The following is a 23,295-nucleotide window of genomic DNA, read 5'->3' on the forward strand; positions in this document are numbered from 1 at the left end:
CAAAGGTCCTGTGGGCAGAGAATATTCCCCTTCACAGCCATCCCCCAATCATCTGGTTTAAAAAAGAACCTATTTCTTCAGGCTAGAAATGACCAGGGAGAGCTGTTCCTTCCATAGGATACTGCAATACTATGAGGTTTACTTTAAGGAGAGATCTAGTTGTTGTTTTCCACTCCCTACAGCATGGTCATAGAGAAAACAGAGTGAGATTGTACCCAGAGGTACATGGTTGTGAAACCCTCATCCTGGGAGCTTTTCAGGGCACCAAACAAGACCTTGGGCAACCTGCTGTAACTCCAGAGCTCTCCTGTTGACAAGAGGACTGACTGTAGGATGACTGCAGGTGAACTCTAGAGGTCCTGTCTACCCCACATTATGAGTCAATGAAACACAGGCTGATAGAGTGTGGCACAAGCTGACCCAAACCCACAGCACAGCTGTGCAGGGAGGCACAAAGTGCCACAGCAGATGGCATGAACTGTCCAAAAACAGGCTCTGAACCACTCATACCTTCCATGCACGTTTGCATTGGATTGCAATATGCCCTCTCCCCATTTTTAACCACAGCTTTGTCAGGAGTTTGTTTTATCCTTGCATGAATTCTAATGAATTTTAACCCCAAGAAGGATCCAATTTAATACCAATTACTGGTGACCAATGAGACAGATTCAACTGAATATTTCACCTGCAATGCTCCCTTAATTTGTCTGAATTATTTTGACAGGGACCACACACCAAAGCTTTAGGCAGTCACAGGTGTGGGGAGGTGTTCTGAGATAAGTTTCTGTGACCAAAAAAATCCTCAAATCATCATGAGGATTACTGACTAATGATTAACTTAGGGATTCAGCTGAGCCTCAATGATAAATTAAAAAGCTCTACAATAAGAGAAATTAGGACTGGCACACAACAGGACTTCAGCACTCAGCCAGGAAAAGCTTTAAACTTTTCACTTAAGAGCTCTGAGAAGTGATCCATTCCTGCCATCCCAGGCTTGCTGGGATCCCTGTTCAAACTGCAGCGCTGCCTGCCTAATCCACAGCCCCAGCTCGGCACGTGGCCGTTGCTAGTGCAGCTCTTACTAAAGCAGATCTGGATCAATTAATCCCTCCTTGATGCAGCTGCTTGACACGGGAACAGAGTTTGGGGCTCCCCAGGCAGTGCTGCCAATGACAGCACCCCGAAAGCAAACAGACCCCATGCGTAATCTTCAACTCTCATTAATGATTACTCTTTTTAATGTAGATAATGGACAAATCCGTTATCTACATTACGGAAAGGCATTATCTACTACGGAAAGGCTGCACAGAGCCGCCTTGGTGACAGACTACATTTCCCAGGAGCCTGTTGCGCGGGAGTCTCTTGTGTCACTGCAGAAGGACCTTGCAGCTCTGCGGAGCCGCTGGGGCTGCTGCAGCTCCCGGTGCTGCCGCTGGAGAATCATGACCTTCCGCAGCTTGACTCCTAAAGCACCCCGAGCCGACCTGCGCTAGGGCCCGCTCTTGCTGCAGACACAGCCGGGCAGGCTGGCTGGTTACCCTCGGTTCATGAGAGATGCTAGATGTCACCTGCAGAAGAAGAGAGGAGCTTACCTCTTCCAGAGAGATGGCCCCGAGCCAGCAAATTCGCTCTGTCAGCCTGTGCAGCGGCTGTGGCAGAACTAGGTACAACTCACCGTGGTTTTCCGAGAGGGAAGGGGGGTCAGGTTTACTGACGGGGGGCAGGGGGAACATCAGTCCCCGGATGCCTCATTCCTCAGTGTTCTGCTCCAGTAAATCTGCATTTCACTGTGCTAGTCATGGCTTTTCCATAATCTGTTTTATGCCACCTGACTGTGACTGCAGGGAGGGTTTTTCAGCATGAAATCTTTGCCTGGGAGATGAAGGGCTGCAGTCATTAACTCCGTGCAGTGACTAATTTAAGCTTTGCACTGGCTCTTTTTCCAGAGAAAGACTAAAGAGGCAGGCAGATCTGTTGCCTAAGTTACTAGCAAGGCCTTATTCCTTCAGGAATTTTCTTTTCACAGTCAATGCAGGTTAATCAAAGAAAAATCATCTCTTAAGTTTCTGGTCACAGTGGAGATGCTTAAAAAAATGGAGTTGGGAAACTGCTTGGTGAAACATGGAATAGAAGCCCACTGGCATCTGTGTATCACTGCTTTGTGACCAAGTAACTTATTTTGAATATTTTTTAGCACATTATTTATAATTTCTATAGGCTCTTGCAAGCACGTCAGTTACATTGCTTTAAAGATTTGTAACTTCTCAATCTTTGCTAATCTTTAAACATGAATACCAAACTTAACGCACAAATAGACTATAAACCTGCTGAGGCTTTGCACAGTGACTGCCTTCCCTGGCACCTGAGTCCTGCTTTGGAAGGACCCTGGTGTGTCTCAGAGGTATGGAAACAAAGACAAGCCCTGCTCCTTCCCTGCCACAGGCTGGGAAGGTCCATCACCAGGCACTCCTGGCCTGGAACTGAAATGAGGGGCACAAATATGTATCCATACTGTTTCAGGAGCTGCCTTGGGAAGCTGAGATCACCTTGGTTCTCCTTCACTGGCCACTAGTTATTTCAGCGAGAGAAATAACAGGCTAGACATTATTTCTGTGCCTGTGTAATGAAAGCAAGCGTGCTTTAGAGTGGTTTGTAGGACAGATATGTTTGTAAGTTTGTAGGTGAGCCTGAATGTGTCATCATTATGATGACCTCTGTGGGGTTGTTCCTGACCATAGCATGTTCTGCCACTGTGCTGGACAGAATTGGAAAGATCACAGGATCAGCTGAGAGATATGACTGGTCTGTGTTCAGGGGGAGTAACTGGAACAGGATTTTTAATCCAGAGTCCCCCACAAGGGACACATACTTGCATAACAAATCTGCAAAACTAAATATGGGAGAAAGACTGTGTGTTTGACAGGAATGTCATTTAGTTACTTGTGCCTAGAGCCACTTTTAACAGACCTGGATGAGAATTCTCCTTTTCTCCAGGGATCTCCCGGACCCTGCTGGGTACAGCCCCTGCTCCCTGCGGGTGCCTGCCCAGCCCCTCGGGCGCTGGCAGAGCATTGCGGTGCGGCTGTTCCCGGCACGGGAGGTCTCTCTGCAGCCGCACTCCCGTTCACGCGTGTTCCCGGCGCTTTGCCCTCAGTGACATTTCCCCTGGATCTCACGAAAACCCGGCTGCAGGTCCAAGGTGAAGCTGCCGTGCGCCGCGGCGGAGCTGGGCCGGCGGTCCCGCACCGCGGGATGCTGCGCACGGCGGCTGGAATCGCGCAGGAGGAGGGCGTGCGGAAGCTCTGGCAGGGAGCCACGCCGGCCGTCTACCGCCACATAGGTGAATATCTGCTCGTGATGGGGCACCACGCGTCCTGCCTTCTGTGGCCAAGCCTTTTGGAGTGAGCTTGCCATATTTTCTTGGACTTTAAATATATATGTGAGGACTTTTCCGTCTAGCCTGCAATCCCGCTTTGAAATACACGAGATTTCAGATCAACAGCATCTCTTCCTTCCCTTTCCTAGTCCTTCATGGCCTTATGCTGACTTCTGGGAAAACAAAGTATAAGTCCTCTGTCATCTTTGCATGAGGTCTTGTTCAGGAAGTCCAGACAGAGTTCTCAGAACAAGAAATGTCTCATATGTGAGGGAAGAGGGGGCAGAAGGTCTTGTTCAGGAAGTCCAGACACTCAGAGTTCTCAGAACAAGAAATGTCTCATATGTGAGGGAAGAGGGGGCAGATTAGAAAAAGGGATGGGAAAAAAGATGAGTCTGCAAGCACAAGGGAAAAATACAATTGCTTAAAAGAAATGCATTAGCGGTTTGCCACAAATAACAGCTTACTGTGCTCTAGCTGGAAATACGGTGACAACAAAACTCAAAAGCACTTGTGGGGGTTTTGTGCTTGGCATCAGCCCAGGAGGAGGCGATGCAGTCCCATCTCCTTAGGGTGCAGGCAAAGCTGTGCTGCCTCCTGGCAGACCTGTGGCTCAGCCAGAGAGATTTTTTGATGCTAAAATGCCCTGGCTCTCCCACTGACATCAGAAAAACCCCTCACTTTCCCCATTTGGATCACAAACATGACAGCAGTGACCAGCTGAGCCAGGCAAGCTCTGGAGTGTGATAAGCCAAGGTCTTGATGTCCCTCTCACTGTGACCTCCAGAAATGGCAGACCCAAGAACTGTCTCCTGCTTTTGTTTCCCACAGTATACACTGGTGTTCGGATGGTTACTTATGAACATCTCCGTGACTCCGTGCTTGGCAGGACAGAGGGTGAAAACTTTCCTCTCTGGTAATGTTGCATATTCATGCATATTTATTGCTTGCTTGGGGATTGTCCTTACTGTAAGAGACCTACAGCCATATCTTAGGTCCAAAATGTATCTGGATTTAGAATAGAATTGATAAAATCTACTGCAAAATACTTGTCGTGCCCAATGCCACAGAAAGGGGGACCTATGGATAATACTGAAATTTCTGATTTTACTAAAATAAATAGACATGCAAAATTAACACAACTTCTCTAGTAGCAGTGGGAGAGAAAGAAAAGTTGTATATATCAGCAAGCAGTTTGGAAATTCAGGTGGGCATTCAGTTATAATACATGGAGCATCATCCTTTACTTGTGTACTTTGCTATCCTGCCTTTAAACCTTAAGCAAAGAGCAAAATGTAACCTTGTTTTGGTTTGTTTTTCCCCAGTTAAGTTTTAACCCTTTTTGAAAATTGACAGAAATATTACTGACTACTTTAACAACCTGTAGCCACCACAATTATTACCTTTACTTTGGCTGTTAATATATGAAATAATTGTTTACACTTGTTCCACCTGGGTTGTGTTGGGTTGTCCACTTGTGCTGCTAACTCTTCAGCTTGAGCGCTGTGACCTGTGCAGATTTTCAGTGTATTCTGACGCACAATTTTTCTCCATTTGGCAGGAAAGCTGTGGTTGGAGGCATATCTGCGGGTGCCATCGGACAGTTTTTTGCCAGCCCAACTGATCTGGTGAAGGTGCAGATGCAGATGGAGGGAAAAAGGAAGTTGGAAGGAAAGCCGTTACGGTTGGTTCCTCTCAGAGCTGGTGTTTCTTCCCCTCTTACTGATCCCTCTTTGGCCCAGGGTGTGTTTCTCTGTGTTTTCTGCCACCCCTTCCCCCCAGCTTGTCTGTGCCCTTTTACAGGGAGAGCACCTGATGGCTCTGGGCACTGAAGAAAGGAGGGATTCAAGACCTCCTCCTTATTCCATTTTTGCTCATCTTCTTTATTCTGATTTATTGGTCCCAGGGACCACAAACCCATCCTCCGTGCTGCAGCAGGTCCATGCCAGCACTGCACCATGGGGAGGGAAGGACGCTTTCTGAAGGTGGAAGAAAGCACAAGTGAAATGGCTCATGCAGGATGCACAGGCACAAGGAAGGCTGGCACACAGCAGGGCTTGAGACTCTTCTGCAAATACCTGGACATGCTGCTCTTTGCATTCCAAACTGCTGCCATCATTTGGTGTCACATACATTTAGTACTGTAACCCAGTGTGGGACCTAAGGCTTGTCTGCTGTTAGGGACCAGATCACTGCTTTGCAAGGCAGCTGGTATCTCTGGTAAAATATTGTGGCATGAAAGTCAAAGACATATCCAAAAATGGATCTGGAGTGCCAGATCCTTGCAGGTATAAATTCCTAATCTTATGTGAGGACCCAGTGCAGCAAAGTACTGAAACATTCAAAGATTTCACTGGGCTGCCTACCAACAGGTTGCATCTTGATTTCAGGTTTCGGGGCGTGCACCACGCATTTCTGAAGATCCTGTCTGAAGGAGGAGTAAGGGGACTTTGGGCTGGATGGGTACCAAATGTCCAGAGAGCTGCTCTGGTGAACATGGGAGGTAAATGGAATAACTTGGCCTGCAGCACTTAAGGCCCCACCAAAGCTTTAAGAAAAAGAAGTTCAGCTACTCCCTTTGTCTTAGCATCTACTGGGGGCCCTGTTTGGAGCACCCTGCAGGTGACCTCTGCCTTGTTCACCTGTGTTTTGGTCCTGTAGTAATCTAATAGCTTAAAAGTAATATTTTTTACCTGAATTTAAGGAAAAGTGAGCCAGCAGCTGAAGGGGTCCCATGGCCAGCAAAGCAGGGACTTCACCAGCCACAACCCAGTGCCCAAGTGAGGTGAGCAGGGCAGAGCCAGCAAAGGCAGCCAGGCTTCACCAAGGTCCAGATCCACAGGGAAGTGTGTGGTGATGAGGCAGGTGTGAGACCAAGCCAGGAAGCTGAGCCAGCCACAGGGCTGGTGAGGGTCATCCAGATACAGCTCAGCATCATCTGTAAGGTAAATCAGAGCAGATGGGAGCAGAAAGGAGAATGTACTCACACGTCTAAAAACAGGACTCAGGTGCCACAGCCCTCCTTAAAAACTGGGGGCAGAGTGTCAGCTGTGCCAAAGGCAGGAGCCTCAATGGAAATGAACAACCTGTGTTGTGAACAGCACAGACCATTCACTCCTGACAGTGCTGTTTTTCCTCATTATCCTCTTCACAGATCTGACCACTTATGACACAGTGAAACAGTTCTTGCTTCTGAACACGGCACTTGTGGACAATAGTGTGACTCACAGCATCAGCAGGTGATGCATTCTCCAATTACCCCTTTTCCACTGTGGAGCATTTCCAGCTTTGCTGTCTTCATCTGCCTCTCTGTGCCAGCAGAAGATCCCATTCTTTGATTTTGATACTGCTGATGAAATGCAACTTTAGAATTATTTTTTTCCTGAGAGAACATCACTTTATAGAAACACAAGAGAAAGAATGCAACCATTGCTACAAAACTGTCCCCACTAGAAGTGCCTTGTTGGTGCATTTAAACACCTTTGCTCTAATCTGTGGGAGCACAGTGATACAACTTCTGCAGAACATCCTCTTTTACTCTCTTAAGTGATGAAAAAATCTGCTTTATATAAACAATATTATGAATTGCCTATTGTGGGTCCTTCATCCCTGACTCAGAACTGCAGACAGAGGTGAGGGCAGCTGGCACTGGGAGGACATGTGAGCATGAGCAGTGTTAGTAAGCCTCCCAAATCAAGTTTATGTTATGAGTTATTACTCATGATTTGATGATAACTGTTTTAATATATCTTTATTATAAGAACTGGAATCACAATGCTGAAATTTTTATGATACATCTTGGTTTCTTCCTGAAGTATCTGTTGCTGTTGGCAGTGCCTGCTCGGGGCTGGTAGCAGCTGTTCTGGGAACTCCTGCTGACGTGGTCAAAACCCGGATCATGAACCAGCCAAGAGACAAGCAGGGAAGGTATGGACACCTCACAGACCAACTTTTCAGCAGCACAGTGAAACCATGGGTCTGGCTGGTTTCACTGGGAGTGAAGTGCTAAGTTGATAATTAGCTCTTCATCTTTCTAGTGATGATTTTACTGATTTAGTAAATGTCTGGGGGGTGTTGTTGTGATGGCCACCTGTGATGGATTTCAATTCTGGATTAGGCTCCAAGGAGCTTACAAAAGCACTTTGGCTTGTAGAAAAATCTCAGCACAAATTATTTTTATAAGGGGGATGTTTTATTTTTTTAATAGTGTATTTTTAATCCTAACACTGTTTGTTCTCCTTGCACATTGTAGAGGTCTGCTCTATAAATCTTCCATGGACTGCTTGATTCAAACTGTCCAGGGTGAAGGGTTTATGTCTCTGTACAAAGGCTTTACACCAACTTGGATGCGAATGGTACATGCTTTTCTTTACAAGAACAATTAGCACTAAAATGTGAGGAGTGTGGATGCAGCCCTAACCCCTGGATGCGAATGGTACATGCTTTTCAACTATCTTTACAAGAACAATTAGCACTAAAATGTGAGGAGTGTGGATGCAGCCCTAACCCTATGCAATATTACAATTTTTGTGTGAAAGACATAATCATAGAATTGTAGAATGGTTTGGGTTCAAGAGGCTTTAAAGATCATCTCATTCCAAACCCTCTGCCATGGGCAGGGACACCTTCCCCTTGCTCAGAGCCCCGTCCAACCTGGCCCATCCTTCCAGGGATGGGGAGTTCACAGCTTCTCTGAGCAGAGGGAGGCTTTGGAACCTCTCTGGGAACCAGAGCAATAGGAGACTGAACTTAAGAATATGATTTTTAAGAAGAGACAGTTTAATCTAATCAGCTTATTTATTGGGTTACTTTTGTTTTAAGTCTCTAACTTCAGTGTTTGCTTTCACAGGCACCTTGGTCACTGGTATTCTGGCTTACATATGAACAAATCAGAAGGCTGTGTGGAGTTACTTCTTTTTAAAATCTTCAATATTCACCAAGGAGAGGAGTCAAGAAGCTGGATTCTCATTCCACACGGTAGTAGGATCACAGCTTGTTGCTCCAAGTCCAGTCCTTACTGGTTGGGAACAGCCATGATTTAAGGATACTATTTGATTGTCAGACTGCTACATGAAATTTATATTATCCATAGGATAAAATTGTCACAACAATACTTCAGCTAGCAGCCAACATCAGCTTTCCAAACCAGCAACAGGAATAACAAAAACCCCAAAAACCTACCAAGCAAATAGAACATAATACTGTCTGTTTGTTTGATAATGGAGATAGTTTCTGTTGTTAAAGACAAGAGCAGGTTGATCAATGCACTGAACAAGTTCTGTGGTTAAGCATCTATAAAATTATTTGGGAATTTTTATTGTAAATTGCATTTGCACACAGATAAAGAACTACCTCTCGTTAGTTTGATGTGCCAGCAAACCAAGCCTGTAGTGGTAGGTATTAAAAAAAGACAAAAGCAGTTTACCTGATTCCAAATCTGCTTTGCACAAAAAGTGGAAAGGTTTGTGTTCCTCTAACTTCCCAGAGACTGCTCGACCTCTCCACTCAACTCTTTGAGTAAGATCATGATTGAAGTGCAGTCGTGTTCCCAGAAAAGCAGAAGCCTAGTTTGCTCTGCAACGCTTGAAGGTCTCAGGAGACTCCACAGGACCAAGCTGAGCTGCTTGTCCTGTGACAGTCTCGGTGCTGATGTGGCAGACTGGGTCATTTTCCATGGAAATGTGCACTCTCCCCACTTTAAATCTCAATGGAAATACAACGTTCTCTTCAGTAATGCAAAATGTTTGATCAGGAGTGATTTATTTATTTTTAAACCTAAAGCCTTCCAGATTTCATAGAGAAGGAGACTAGTGCTGTTTATCACTAGGTTCACCTTTGGCAATCAAGAGTCAAAAATGCAGTATCAAAAGCAGCCATGAGTAGATAAAACAGAGCTGGCTTTAATTTAGTAATATCTAGTAATTGAGTTAATGTAGAAAATATGGCTCTTTGAATAAATACCCAGGATTTCTTCTAGTCTTTGCAACCAGTGTCTCCAATGTGCCATTTCTCATTGAACACAGTTTGGGTCTTTTCTTGGCTTGCACTTGTTTTGTCTGATTGTACTGTAGTTCAGTTATGGCTGTATGCACTTGGGGTGTGCTTCCAGCTTGGAAAACGTTCATCTCACCATCATTAGGGAGTCACAGAACCACAGAATGGGGCAGGTTGGAAGGGACCACAGTGGCTCATTGGGCCTCACCTTCCTGCTCAACTCAGAGCACAGGACACAGGATTTCACCTGTCAGTTCTGGAATATCTCCAGTGAGGGACACTCCACAGCCTCTCTGGACAATCCATTCCAGGTCTTGGTCACTGCACAGTAAGTTCTTTCTCATATTCAGGCAGAATCTCCTGCACATCAGTCCAAAGGTTTTGTTCAGAAATCCTGGTATTTTTCTAGCTGTCATCCTGAGAAACAGATCCAAGTTCTTTCTGTCTTGTACTCCAGCACCAGCAATGACAAACCAGCAAAGCTGCTGCTTCAGTTCCATCCCAAGCACTCCCGCCTGCCATCCTGTTACCCTGATAACCCAGTGATGGATACTCAGCTTTACCTTTCTCGTGAGACAGGATAAGTGCTTTTATCATACAGTCATAGATTGGGTTGGAAGGGACTTCTAAGATCAGTTCCAACTCCCTGCCATGGGCAGGGACACCTTCCACTATCCCAGGTGGCTCCAAGCTCCATCCAACCTGGCCTTGATCACTTCCAGGGATTGGGAATCCACAGCTTCTCTGGGAAACCTGTGCCTGTCTCTCACCACCCTCACAGTGAATAATTTCTTCCTAATATCAAATCCAAATCTGCTGTCTTTCAGTTTGAAGCCATTCCCCTTTGTCCTGTCACTCCAGGCCCTTGTAAAAAGTCCCTCCCCATCTTTCTTGCTGGCTCTCTTCAGGTACTGGAAGGCCACAATTCAAGGTCACCTTGAAGCTTCTCTTCTCCAGGCTGAGCAATCCAAACCCTCTCAGCCTTTCTACCAAGGACTATTGCTCAACCTCTCTGATTACCATAACCAATATATTAATTATAAAAAGTGTGTAAAACCACTTTTTTGCCTACATTTATCAAAGTTGACATAAGCTACTTTTATGGGCACACAGCTTGGGAAAATCACTGAAACTCTAAGTTTTGTTAGAATAACCTTGATACACTTCAATTAACAAAGCCTGAAAGAAGAGGGGTCTGTTGATGAAACTGGATACAAGGAGTGCACAATTGATGGACCACAAAGACATTCTGCAGAAAACAGCAGACAAAAAAGAGACTAACAAAGACTCAATATGTGTGCTGGGAAGTCCCTACCTGGGAAAAAAAGATAATAAAAGGACTGAAGAATATAGACTAATTTGCAGAGAAGTGAGAAATCAATATCCAACAGAACAGAGAATACTAATTAATGAACAAGAATTCTGTAATATAGAGCCAGTGAAAATTAATTTCTTTGCTAAAAAATACATATATAAATAAACATAAAAGTTTTGTATCTGCATCTGTGTAGAGGCCAGGATTTTGTCAGCCACACCCACACGCGCCCCTCTTGGCCGAGAATAACATAATGCCTGACTCGCTAACACTAAAAAGACAGCGTTAGAGGGTCTTATTTATCCCAGTGATTTCAGAGGATTTGGTGTTCCTCAACTTGGTGTCACTTGTAAACTTGCTGAGGGTGCACTCCAACCCTTCACCTATGCAATTAATGAAGATACTATACTAATGAGGCACAGCTCAAAATAAAAATGACAAAAATGCCTCGTAAAAATATTGTCGTGAAAAACTTATTTATCTCTTAATAAATCTTTCTCTTCGCCTGTGAATTATTATCGACTCCTGACGGGTATCTGGCACGACCGCCCCGTCCTCACACTGCGGCTGCCGCCCTCACGCCGCGCCCCGCCCTCAGGCCGCCGTTAGCCAATAGCCGCCAAGCTCCGCACGCCTGTCCCGCCCCCGGCGCCGCTCTGACCAATGGGAGCTAGGCGGGCTCGGCGGGCTCTCCCCCTCACCCCGCCCCGGCCGTCCCGCCGCCTCGTGGAGTGCTCCACCATGGGCGAGGGCAGCTCCGCCCGCCTCTGCCCTGAGCCCCGCGGCGCCCCGGACATAATTCCGGAACCCTCCTCTTCGTGGCGCCTCCGCGCACTCTTAGCGTAGCAGGAGCGGCCCCACGTATCAGCTGGCTTCACCCCTCCTTCTCCCCTTTCCCTTCGCGCCGCTCTCCACCCCGCCGAGAGGATGGAAATGGACTCGGCCGCTGGGGCAGCCGCTAACGGCTCCCCGTGGGTCACGTGGGCGGCGCGTGCTCTATATGAGGCCGAGGGGCGGCGGGCCAGGCGTTCATTCGCCTCGTGCGGGGAGCGGAGGCGGGGCGAGGTGACGGCGATGAGCTGCGGGCCGGAGTCCCTTGGCCGCGGTGATACCATCACCCTGCGGGTCCGCGCCGTGGGGCTGTACCCTGAGGTGCCCGTCCTGCGGCTGTGGGGGCTTCTGGGTGAAAGTAAGGCTGACTATGCCCTCCTGTACCGCGAGATCCAGGCGGTGGCCGGGCCGCGCCTGGCGGCCTGCCCAGAGCCCGGCGGGCCGAGGGCCAGCGGGACCAGGCTGTGCCCAGGAGAGATGGCGCTGGTGGAAGTGCTGGGTGTGTGGTACCGGTGCTGTGTGGTGAGCTGTAGTGCCCAGGGGTACCGTGTCTTCCTGCTGGACGAGGGGTACATGGTGACCACGTCTGCCTATTACCTGGCACGGGGCTGCTCGGAGCTGTTCCAGCTGCCCCCGGAGGTGCTGGGCTGTGTCGTGGCCGAAGTCATGCCCTCCCACAGTAACGAGGGGACAGCAAGTGGGGATTCACCCGTGTCCAAGTGGACCGTGGAGGCGATGGAGTTCCTCAGCTTCCTGCAAGGCAAGGAGGTGTGTGGTGTGGTGCAGGAGGTGATAATGCCGCGGGTCATCCTGCTCGAGCTGCCCCAGCTCGTGGCTCAGATGCAGCAGCTGGGCCTGGCCAAACGTGTCTCTCCCAGCTGGTTCTGCCAGGTGCTCAGGCGCTGCCTGCCTTCTGGCCAGCTAAAGAAGCAGCTCTGTCAGCAGCCTCCGGCGTGTTCCCTTGGAGCTTTTGCGGTTCCGCAGCTTGTCCATGTGTTGCTCTCATACCAGCCTCTGTCACCTGCCTTGGATTACTACTACCCTCAGCTTCAGTTGGGTGTGACAGAGCCTGTCCTGGTCACCCATGTCTCAGACCCACACCACATTTACTGCCAATTGCAGTGCCTGTCACAGGAGATCTCTTGCCTTTCTGAGACCATGTGCCATGCTTATGACCGGTGGGAGCAGGACTTGCTACCCAGGGTGGGCTCGCCCTGTGCTGCCCGTGGCATGGATGGCCAGTGGTACCGTGCCATTCTGCTGGAGCTCATTGCTGGGGAGCAGGACCAGCATGCAGCTCTCGTGATCTTTGTGGACTATGGCAAGAAGGAGACGGTGACCAGAGCGAACCTGCGCCATTTGCCTGCCGAGTGTTTCCGCATGCCCGTGGTCACCTACGTGTGTGCTCTTCAGGGTGTTTCAGATGGGGGCTGTGGCTGGTCCCCGTTGCAGGTTGATTTGCTGAAAGCGTTGGTGCTTGGTAGAGGAGTGAGTGCTCACATCAAAGCCTTTAACTCCTTTGAGCATCTCTATTACGTGACTCTCTATGGGGAAAATGGTGTTGATTTGAACCATCTTTTTGGGTCTCAGGCTTGCTGCCTGGCCAGCAGTTACGTGAGCCAAACTGAGGCTCATGAGCAGCTGGAAGTAGAGGAATCCTTAGTTGAAGAGTTGGGGTTGCCACCAGAAGTCCCTGCTGTTTTAGCACACGGAGATTTGGCTGCTGCTGCTGCAGCTGGTGTGTATCTGAAGACCTGGACATTGTACAGTGCACAGGTCTCCCACGTCCAAGACCCATCTGAGTTCTGGCTGCAGCTCCATGAGTATTACCAGCTCTTCAGGCAGCTGAGGCAGTGCATGTGGAATTTTTATTCCCATTCCACAAAGCTGGATGGTGCTGGGTGGGACCCACAGCCTGGATCCCTTTGTTGTGCCAGTGGGAACGAGGGTGTCTTTTATCGAGCAGTGGTTACCAGGGTACTGGACACTGGGGTGGAAATACACCTGGTGGACAGAGGCAGTACAGAAACTGTGGATCTGTGTGCTGTGAAGGAGTTGCTCCCTCGGTTCAGGGAACTGCCTGCTTTAGCTCTGAAGTGTTGTTTGGCAGGTGTTTCACCTCCAAGAGGGAGTTGGAGTGAAGCTGCTGTGTCTGCGTTCAGGGAGATGGTACTGAACAAGGAACTGAAGGTTTGGTTTTTGAATGTGCAGGGTGACAAGTACATGGTTGAGATTTTTGACCAGTCCCAGTTAGGAGAGGGAAGAGTAAGTAAACTCATGGCCCAGGGGGGTTATGCTAAATACCAGAGGTATGAAATACCCAAGACTTCCCAAAAATTGGATAAGTCTGTGACACAGCCCTCTTCCCTAGTGTGTGCTGCAGAGCAAGGCCAAGTAAATGCAGAGAAAAGGCTCAGAGAAGAATGTGATCTAAAGAGCAGTGATAGAATACTTGATTCTCACATGGGTGTGATGGTCAGAGAGAGCCCTGTTGCAGCCATTCACAATTCCAAAAATAGCGAATCTTTTCTTTGTCGAGACTATGAGGGTAAGGAAAATCTGCACACCTCTTTGAGGCAGAACTATGTGGAAATTAAGCCAGGCTCCTCTTGTGGAGGCCACTTGGAAGTGGGAAGTACAGTTAATGTTATTTTGTCATATGTTGAGAATCCTAGTTGTTTTTGGTGTCAGTTAAGTAGAAATTGCCAGGACCTTGAGATACTAATGGATGAAATTCAGGAGCATTGCAAGAATTCATCCCAGCCACATGTTTGGCCAAATCTTGTCTGTTTAGCCCAGTACTCAGAAGACAAAAAATGGTACAGGGCTTTAATAGTTAGTGAAGGAGTTTGTGCAGAAAAAGTAGAAGTCATATATGTTGACTATGGCAACAGAGAGCAGGTGTGTCTAACGAAGCTCCGTGCAATTAATGAACGCTTCCTTAGGTTAGAGGCTCAGGCATTCAGGTGCAGCCTTTACAACTTAATCCAACCCAATGGTCAGAATCCTTTTGCTTGGGATGAAGAAGCAGTTCAGGCTTTTCGTCAGTTTGTTGTTGATTCATCATCTGACCTTGACCTAAAGTGTACAATCTTTGCCTTGGCTTCAATAAATAGGGACCTGTTTAACATTGTAGATTTAATCACACCTTTTCAGAGTGCTTGCCAGTTTCTCACTGAGAGAGGTGTAGCCAGACCTTTATTTCCTCAAAAGCATCTGGAATCTATGGTGCAGCTTCACTCTTTCTATTATTCTAGTCACGGTATCAAAATTGGGAGTGAGGAAGATGTTTATGTTACACATGTTGAGAATCCATGGACATTTTACTGCCAACTGGAAAGGTGTGCAGATACCTTGGCACAGCTGGCTGATAACATCACTTCCCTGAGCGAGAGAGTGACCAGCTCAGGAACCTTGGGCAAGTCTGGGAACTTGTGTCTGGCAAGGTACTCTGACAGTCAGTGGTACAGGGGAGTAATTATGGAAAGACAACCTAAGGCTAAAGTCTTCTTTGTGGATTTTGGGAACACAGAGACAATAGACACAGACGATCTCCTTATTTTACCCAATGATGCTTCTGATATCTTGCTTGTGCCAATGCAGGCCATAAAGTGTTGTGTGTCTGATGTATCATCTGTTTCCAAAGAAGCTGCAACATGGTTTAAGGAAGCTGTCCTGGAAAGGAGGTTAAAAGCAATAGTGGTAGCAAAGGACTCTGATAATACTCTGCTGGTTGAGTTGTTTGATAGAAATACTCAAATTAATACAAAACTGAAAGAGCTAAGCTTGAACAGTGCAGGACTGCATAGTCGTGTACACAGTGAGACTTTGTGCACTGGAAATACAGATGTGCATGAGAGGGATGAGACTGCAGGGTCCCCTTTCAATGCAGGTAGGCCTCTTGAAAGGAAAATATGTCAACCTGAAGCCCAGCAAGAGCAAGGGAGAAAAAGACACTTCAAAGAAGTTGTAAACCTTTTCCAGCACTCTGTGAAGGGACATGTGGCTGCTGGATTACTAGAACCTAACGAGGTGCTTAGCAGTAAGAACAATTCTTTTTTGTTAAATAAAGTAGGGGAGGAGTCTCTGCTCTTTTCCCAGATGGATACACTGTCAGATACTAAATCTGATGCTGAAGGCAGGTGTATAGTGCTTAAAAATGCATCTGATCTACCACCACAGAAGATAGTGCCAGCTCTTAAAACCTTAGTGTATGTGTCTTATGTCAGTGACCCACAGGATTTTTATGTTCAACTAGGGAGTGATGAGGTTCAGCTTAACAACATTTTGGAATGTTTAAACAATGGGAAATCAGTGAAGGACCCTTGTGGACAGCTTTTGCAAGCAGGAGATTTAATCAGTGCTGTTTATTCAGAAGACAGCCTGTGGTATCGAGCTGTAGTAAAAGAGAAGACTTCTGACAATTCCATAAGGGTACATTATATTGACTATGGTGACACTTCTGTGATTAGTGTTGATCAGGCACGCAGGCTCCCTAAGAACTTGTCATCTATTCCAGCAATGAGCATTCACTGCTTTCTAGGTGGACTCAAATGCAAAAAAAATGCTGGCTGGACAGAGAAAGCAGTGTTTTACTTCACCAAGAGAACAAGTGAAATCCTGCTGTCATGTGAATTTGTAAAGAAGGTTGAGGATAAATGGGAAGTTATTCTCAGTGACCATCAAGGTATAATAACAGTGGATTTAGCTGATAAAGATCTTGCATGTAGAGAAAGACTTTTCTCAAGAAGAAAAATTGATAAAAGAGAGAACCGTGACATGATCACTAGCTCTGAGTCTTTGCCTCCTCAGGTACAAAGTGAGATTTCCCTTGTAAGTGATTGTAAATCGTTTATCTGGAAATTTCCAGAGGCAGGTCAGACTTTAAAAATTTATGTCACAGTGGTAAATAGTCCAGGATACTTCTGGTGTCACCGTGCTGATACCAAAGACGTGAGCTACATCGAGAAAAAAATAGAGGAAGCTGAAAAGCTTGGACTAAGCTCTCTGAAAGATGGCAAGTCTTGTATTAAAAGTGGTGATATTTGTCTAGCAAAATACAGTCAAGATGGGTGGTTTTACAGAGCTCAGATCAGCAGTGTGAATGATGACAGTGTCGCTGTCAGACACGTGGATTATGGAAGTGAGGAAAGCGTCAGGCTGGAGATGATCAGACAGATGCCATACGAACTGCTCCGAGTACCTGGGCAAGCATTTGCTTGCTGTCTGTCAGGTTTCAGTCCCCCAGATGGCTCATGGCTTAGTGAAGCAAATAAGAAGTTTTATGATATGACTGAAAACCTTGTATTAGAAGCTGAAGTAGTAGAAATTTGGGAAAATAAAGATTCTGAAGTCCCTCTGTGTGTTGTCAAGCTGGAAGCTTCTGGCAATAGTATTAATGAAGAGATGAAGCCTTTTTGGAGAGCTAATAAAGAAACTGGTGACAGTGCTTTCTCAAACCTTCTCAACCCTCTAAAGGAAAACAGAATTTCAGACAGCAGTTTGGGGCTTTGTCTCAACAAAGAAACTACTGCTGCTTGTGGATTAGCTCAGGAAGAAAGTGAAAGTGCCCACCCTTTCCTGGGGGTAACTTCTGAATGCTTAGAAACTGCGGAAGCAAATGTGTCAGTGGGAGCTGCCAGTGGGAAGGCTGAGGATGGATATGAAACAGGAGAGCGTGAGAACAGTTTTGATAAAGAGATACCTCTGTCTGAAGGTGACAGTGATAACCGTATGCTGCTAGAACCAATGAGAAACTGCAGCCCTCATATTGTGGGGAATGGAATGAAAACTGCAGAACAAGACCTGCCTGAAATACTGCTCGGAGAGGAGGCTGAGCTGAAAGCAGAAGTGACAAGCAGTGATCCAGCAGTCAGCCTTTTCCTAGGAAAAGAACAAGAACTGCAGAGATTGCCAGTGCTCCAGGCACAGCCTTCTGCAAGCAATGGAACAGAGGCATTAGGAGACCTGGATCCATTAGAGATGCACTTACCATGTGATGATCTAAATGAGCTCCTACAGGGACTAGAGGGAGTTACAGAACAGTCCTCCTGTGGTGAAGGAACAAAGGAAGCACTGGAAGCAAAGTCTCTTGAAATGCAGGCAGCAGCAGGCAGTGAAGCAAGAGACACAGTATTGAAGCAGGAATTGCTGGAGCTGCCAGATGTGAGGGAGGAGACAGGGCAGTTGACAGCTTTGAACTGTCTTGAAATTTTACCATTACTTAAGGAGAAAGAAAATCTGGTGCCTCCAGTTAGTGACAGAGAGAACTCAGTAGAGCTGATTCCATCTAATGTTCAGCCTTCTTTGGGAGAGGAGGCCAAGAAACTGCAAGCAAATTTGTCTGGAATTCGTGAAGCAGAAGCTATACTAGATGATTGGATAGAACCAGACCCTCCTTCCCTAAGGCTGTCATCATCTGCTGGTAGACCTGAGAAAGGGCTGCACCAGATGATGCATGACAAGCAGTCGATGCTAGGAGCCAAATTTGAGCCCTTTCTGGAACTAGTGCTGCCTAATGTTCAGCCTCCTGAGGAAGACAGGGAGGAGGAGGACTTGTTAGGGCTGGAACATGCTGTGCTACAGAGTTCTGCAAATAGTGGAAGTCAATTTTCATTTCTTTCAAAAGACTCAGCGAATCAAAGGCCTGTTTTCTCTGTAAAATCATGTGACTGTAAAGTTGAGAAATATAAGGGGTGGCAGAAGAAGAGAGATGACTCTGTGGAAGAATGGATGGAACAAGACTTGACTGACTCATTTAAAGAGAGTGGAAATTTGTGTGTTCAGTCTTTAGGCTGTAAGCCTGGGGAAGACAAAAAGCAAAATGAGAACTTGGCTGACTGCAATGCAGGTAAAGTATCTGATTTTAAAGAGTTAAATAATCAAAATGTTGTACCATTCAAAAATGAGAATAGCTTTCTTGTATAAAACCTAACTTTTATTCCCTAATAAGATAGTGTATTAGTGTTGATGCTTTGATGAGTTAAGGACAGCAGACTGAGTTTAGTTTCTCATAGATAATGTGGCAGTCTCAGCAACTAGTCTTACTTGGGAAGATTAATGATTTTGAGTGGAAATCCATTTGTGAATATTTTGCATTTGAAATATATCTTGCATTTGCAAGACTGGGATGACAAATCTTTAACTTCCAAATATCAAGTAGTTTGCATAGGGTGGGGCAGCAGTGTTTGAGGTATCTGGGGGTTGATTTTTGAGGGCTTTTTTGAGGGTTGATTTTTGTGGGGTTTTGTGAATTTGTTTTTGGTTTTTTTTCTTCCTCCTTCATTGCTAAATTGCCATTTCTTGTAGCACACCATGACTATCCTTGTAATCTGAAGGGCTTTGCTGTTGGCTCCAAATGTGTGGTGTGGACTTCTTTCAAATGGTGTGATGCTCGCATTTTGGAGGTATCTGAGAAGGGTACCAAGGTAAGTGTGGTTTGAATACTCTTTCTGTATTATTAAGGTCTAATCCTTCTTTAGTCCTCTAAATAAATATTTTAATTTTGTTACAGAATTTTAAGTATTTCAAAGGCTGATTCTCTCTAGTCTATAAATTCAGAAACAGCGGTGTCTCAAATTGAGTTGATGATAAGTGTCAACACTTGATGTTCTTTTCACATCTTTTCTTCTCTTTTATTGACTGGGAATATTGAAGAATCTGGCTCCAGTTTCAGACACACATATGTGTGTGGTTCTGTCTGGCCTGAAAGTTAGTGTTCTGCAGTGAAGCTGTGTTACCATTAAATGCTCATGAAACCTGGTGTTATTTTACTGGTTTTGAGGAGTTAGTGCTACAGCAGTAGAAACTTAGGAAGAAACTCAAACTATACTGCAAGTTATAATGAATCCCCAACTATTCCTGCATCATTAGTGGGTGGTGGGAGTTAACTTTAACAGTACAGACTAATGCAGTCAGCTGCCTTGTTCTACTGCTGTTTGAGCTGGGGGCTGAATGAAACGTCTTCCTTCACTCCAGGGGGAGTGTGTATTGATGTACACACATGCACAGACATTATACTTACATAAAATGACCTCTAGGTTATAACTTAAGATGGCAAATCCAAAAGATTATTACATAAAAGCATCCTTTTGGAAGATTGAATGAAATCACGCAAGCCGCTCTTGTGCTGGTAGATCTCTTGGGTGTCTAAAACTAAGCTCAGGTGCATTCAGATGAGAGGCAGTGTCAGGGATTATCATGTAGTGATATCCCTATTCATCAGCTTCCTTCTGGTTCTGATCCAGTAGGTGTTTTGCAGCCTTTTTCTCACTGTGCTTGGGTTAGGAGCCCAGAAGAGCCCTGAGCAGCCTCAGTCACTACAGTCAGTTTTTATTAGAGGTTAGCTTGTTCTTATTTGCAGGATCCAGACTTCTCAACACCTTCTCAAAGGCACAGAGTCCTCAACTGTGTTTTTCTACTGCTGTGTCTTACTTGTTGAGTATATTGCTGCTGTGTTAGATCCCCTTTGGCTCTGTCTGTACAGGTCTTGAACCTCTGCAGTGGAAATGAGGAGATTGTGCATCCTGAGAACGTCTGGAACGGAATTCCTGACAGGGCTCGCAGATCAGCTGAGGTATGGCAGTGTGATACTGGACTGGGCAGGACAGTACAGGTTTTTAGAAAGGTTGCTAACTGCCTGCTAAGTCATGAAAAATACTTCTATTGTGGAGCAATTAGGAAGGAATAGTAAGGTTTTCACCAGTGTTCTTCATGAAGGACCTACCAGTGGATGAAAAACTCATGTCTGGAACCCAAGGCTCTGGTCATGAGCCATGCTGCTGGTGATGACAACAGCATGAATTTCCAGTTTGTTCTTCACATGCAGCCTTTGTATCCAAGTGAAAAGTGGGCAGAAGACTAATGTAGTGAGTTATGGGAGGAAAACAATGGTAAATAGGAGTCAAATAAGAAGTTAGTCTAGCATTAAAGGAAACACCTCAATGGAAGTCTTGGCAATAGTGCCAGCTTCCTAACAGGATCCCTTTTTGTGTAGGCATTAACCCCTGCAACAGAAAACTTGCAGTCCTTACCAGAGGAGTCCTTACTTCAAGGTAAGTCTACCTTAAGCCCCCACATGGGTTGTGTAGTCTGTGTTTGAGTGGTTTCTAATTTTCTAGGAAATGCTTTATATTAGAAAATACAGTTGAAGCACTAATTTGAGCTTATGTAGTTGACACTGTTGGGATTTTCTTGATAGCATTAGCTTATGTACTGTCAGTTTAAGGGTTACTACATGGAATGAAAGCTGCTACTGTGTCTGGTATTACAAACCAATTTAGTATTCATTTATTCATCTAATGAGCTGAGCCTCTTGGAACAGCTGGGGTGGTTGACCCAAGTTAGAGATTTTGGCAGGATTTTGAGCATTGCCATCAGCATGCTGTTCTTGGTCATGTTTCTGAGGCAAGGTGAGCAACTGCTAGGCAGACTCTATTAAGCATTTAGTTTAGCATTTGAGGGCCCAGTCCCATAATCTATGCATCTAAATCCATAATAATACCATTTTAGTTGTTGTAATGATAGTTTGTAAATAGTACATGTATATCTTTATTGTTACTTAAAAATTTTGAAGTGTTGCTGGTAAACACCTCTTAAGTGTACCAAATAAATAGTACAGGTTCTTTTTGTTTATATGCTAATATGGAATTATAGAGCAGTTCTGGTTGAAAGGGGCTTTTCCTGGTGGTGAATGCAGGGCCAAATAGATCAGGTTGTTAAAGGAACTGTTACTGCCAGTTCTGGAATCTGTCCAAGAATGGAGACTCCAAAACCTGTCTGGGCAATTTGTTGCTGTGGTTGCCTGATGAAGACTAAACTGAGTTGAAGTGGGGATAGCATTTGTGCTTTCAGGTATTAATTGATAACTATATTTCAATATAACTACTGGTTTATGGGTAACAAATAAGAAAGCCTGCAACAGAGATCAGGTTGCCTGTTGAGCAAGAAAAAGGGTAAAGAATTTGATAAAACGTTAAAATGGTCCATCTAGAAACTGCAAATCGCACCCCTCAAATGCAGGATTATTCTTGATTTTGTGGATTTTATTCTGTTCTTGAACCCTTTGCATGGAGTTAGTGTATGCATTCTCAGCACCAGCACAGGAAAGGTGAGTCGGGGTCATGCACTCACATGTCACAGAGCTGGAACCTGCTGCACACACAGCCTGGAAAGGCAGTTTGAGTAGGAGGTGCTCACGTGCATAAACTCTTGCAGTGGTTTTTGCCAATCCCACTGAGGGATGGAGTAACTTGAACTCAAAACTGAAATCTGGGAGTGCTGCTGCTTCATCTTCTTGGGCACTTCTGCTGTTTCAGCTGGTTTATCTTTGTCTAATAAATTAGTCTTTTAACATGGTCCAGAATGTCAGTAGTATTTAGTATTTAGCCCTTTTGATCTTTATGCCCTTATACACATTTATAGAAACCTCTTGATGGGTCTGTGTTTTATTCCCTATAGAAAAGCAAACTGGCTGCAGTAGCAATTTAGCTGAAGATCCTCATGTCCTCCAGCAGTGCTGAAACCAAGTGGCAGGTTGACCACGTGAAACTGAACAAGTGCCTGTGTATGAAATGCTCCCATGAAAATGTGTTTGTGGGAACAAAAATACCAGCAGAGCATTGAGTGGCTTATTTTTTCTACCTAACTGACCAAATACCTGTCACTACTGAACTTCCCTATAAAGGAACAGTGTTGGCAGACTGTTATTTTCAGCTTGTTTTCTTCCAGATGTTGTTGCTAGACTGTTGTTGTTAGCTTGTTTCTTATAGCTATAATTTCCTAAATAAGAGTTTGCTCTTGACTGGCATTTTTTATTGACTGGGGGTGCACTGACATGTGTGGAGTTCTTGGTGGGTGGTTTTTCAACAAAAGTTTCTTGTGAGTTTCTGTATATGCTATTGTGTTGTACAGCACTGCTTTCTGATGTTTGCTTTTGGAAAAGTTGCATTGTTAAGTGTTTTTTTCTCAAGAAAAAAAAAAGTTGAGGGTATTTTTGGGTGGTAGGGAGAGGTTTTTTTTCCTCTGTAGGGGAACATAGTTGTTTTGGTTGAAGTCTTATATTTGCTGCTGTTGTAAAGCAATGGAAGAAGCTGGAATAAAGCTTTGGCTGGCATATACTGTTTTGTTTGTGTGTTTTAATGACTTGTGTCTGTTCCTGTGCAGAAGCCCAAATGCTGTGTGAGGGCTGTTCTACAGTCACTGGTTGTGTTTTGACCCTTACCAGCTCTCCAGAGCACTGTGAGCTATGGTGAATATTTTGAAATGTTAATTGTACTTAATTAATTGAACGTGCTGCATTTGTACTAATGAAAGCTTTTCCTATAAATATGAAGAAGAAACAATGGCATGGTTCTGCTGCCACATGTGTGCAACATGCTAAGCTGTTTTAAGGAGATCTCACCATTTACTCTCCTCAGGTGTTGCAAAGGAGGTGCTATTTTATAGTGGCGTTCCATGCTGCTGTGTAGCACTGCTCCCTCCTCTTCAGAAGCTTTGGATTTTTCATGCTGAAACAAGGATTTAGGAACCCAAGCTGGCTGATAGTGAATCTCACAGTAGATCTCAAGTGTTAGTGCTGACTCATAAGACAAACATGTTTATTTGCTTCACAGAGACAATACACGGCACTAGGCTGCAGATAATTTAATTAAATTCTGAAAGACAGGTCTTAGTTGTTATTGCAATCTCATTTTAATATCACAGATTATGTAAAATACTTAATTACACTGTTAATTTCTTAATTTGCTTCCATGGTTTTGTTTGTAACCTGATTTTGAAA

The 23,295-nt window shown here is 45.3% G+C and overlaps 2 protein-coding genes across 4 annotated transcripts; both read left to right on the forward strand.

Annotated features, from left to right (window-relative positions):
* The first annotated feature begins 1,370 nt into the window (after positions 1–1,370).
* SLC25A27 (solute carrier family 25 member 27) lies at positions 1,371–9,362 on the forward strand. 2 transcript variants are annotated; one of them, XM_039696015.1, is made up of 9 exons: positions 1,371–1,664; positions 3,155–3,340; positions 4,208–4,292; positions 4,938–5,060; positions 5,767–5,879; positions 6,531–6,615; positions 7,211–7,303; positions 7,629–7,731; positions 8,226–9,362. In XM_039696015.1, exons 1-9 carry the CDS (start codon positions 1,562–1,564, stop codon positions 8,295–8,297), a joined length of 963 nt encoding a protein of 320 aa, XP_039551949.1. In that variant the 5' UTR covers positions 1,371–1,561; the 3' UTR covers positions 8,298–9,362. The 2 variants fall into 2 exon arrangements, with proteins under 2 accessions (XP_039551949.1, XP_039551950.1); XM_039696016.1 differs by lacking the exons at positions 5,767–5,879; positions 6,531–6,615 and having other exon boundaries at positions 4,938–5,119; positions 7,192–7,303.
* Positions 9,363–11,549: 2,187 nt separating this feature from the next.
* Positions 11,550–22,496, forward strand: TDRD6 (tudor domain containing 6). Of its 2 annotated transcripts, XM_039696040.1 has the most exons (5): positions 11,552–18,366; positions 18,825–18,943; positions 20,002–20,091; positions 20,512–20,569; positions 21,975–22,496. In XM_039696040.1, exons 1-5 carry the CDS (start codon positions 11,613–11,615, stop codon positions 22,034–22,036), a joined length of 7,083 nt encoding a protein of 2,360 aa, XP_039551974.1. In that variant the 5' UTR covers positions 11,552–11,612; the 3' UTR covers positions 22,037–22,496. The 2 variants fall into 2 exon arrangements, with proteins under 2 accessions (XP_039551975.1, XP_039551974.1); XM_039696041.1 differs by lacking the exon at positions 20,512–20,569 and having other exon boundaries at positions 11,550–18,366.
* The last annotated feature ends 799 nt before the right edge of the window (positions 22,497–23,295 follow it).

The sequence above is a fragment of the Passer montanus genome, unplaced genomic scaffold (genome assembly GCF_014805655.1).
Source record: "Passer montanus isolate IOZ18808 unplaced genomic scaffold, ASM1480565v1 scaffold94, whole genome shotgun sequence".
NCBI lineage: Eukaryota > Metazoa > Chordata > Aves > Passeriformes > Passeridae > Passer > Passer montanus.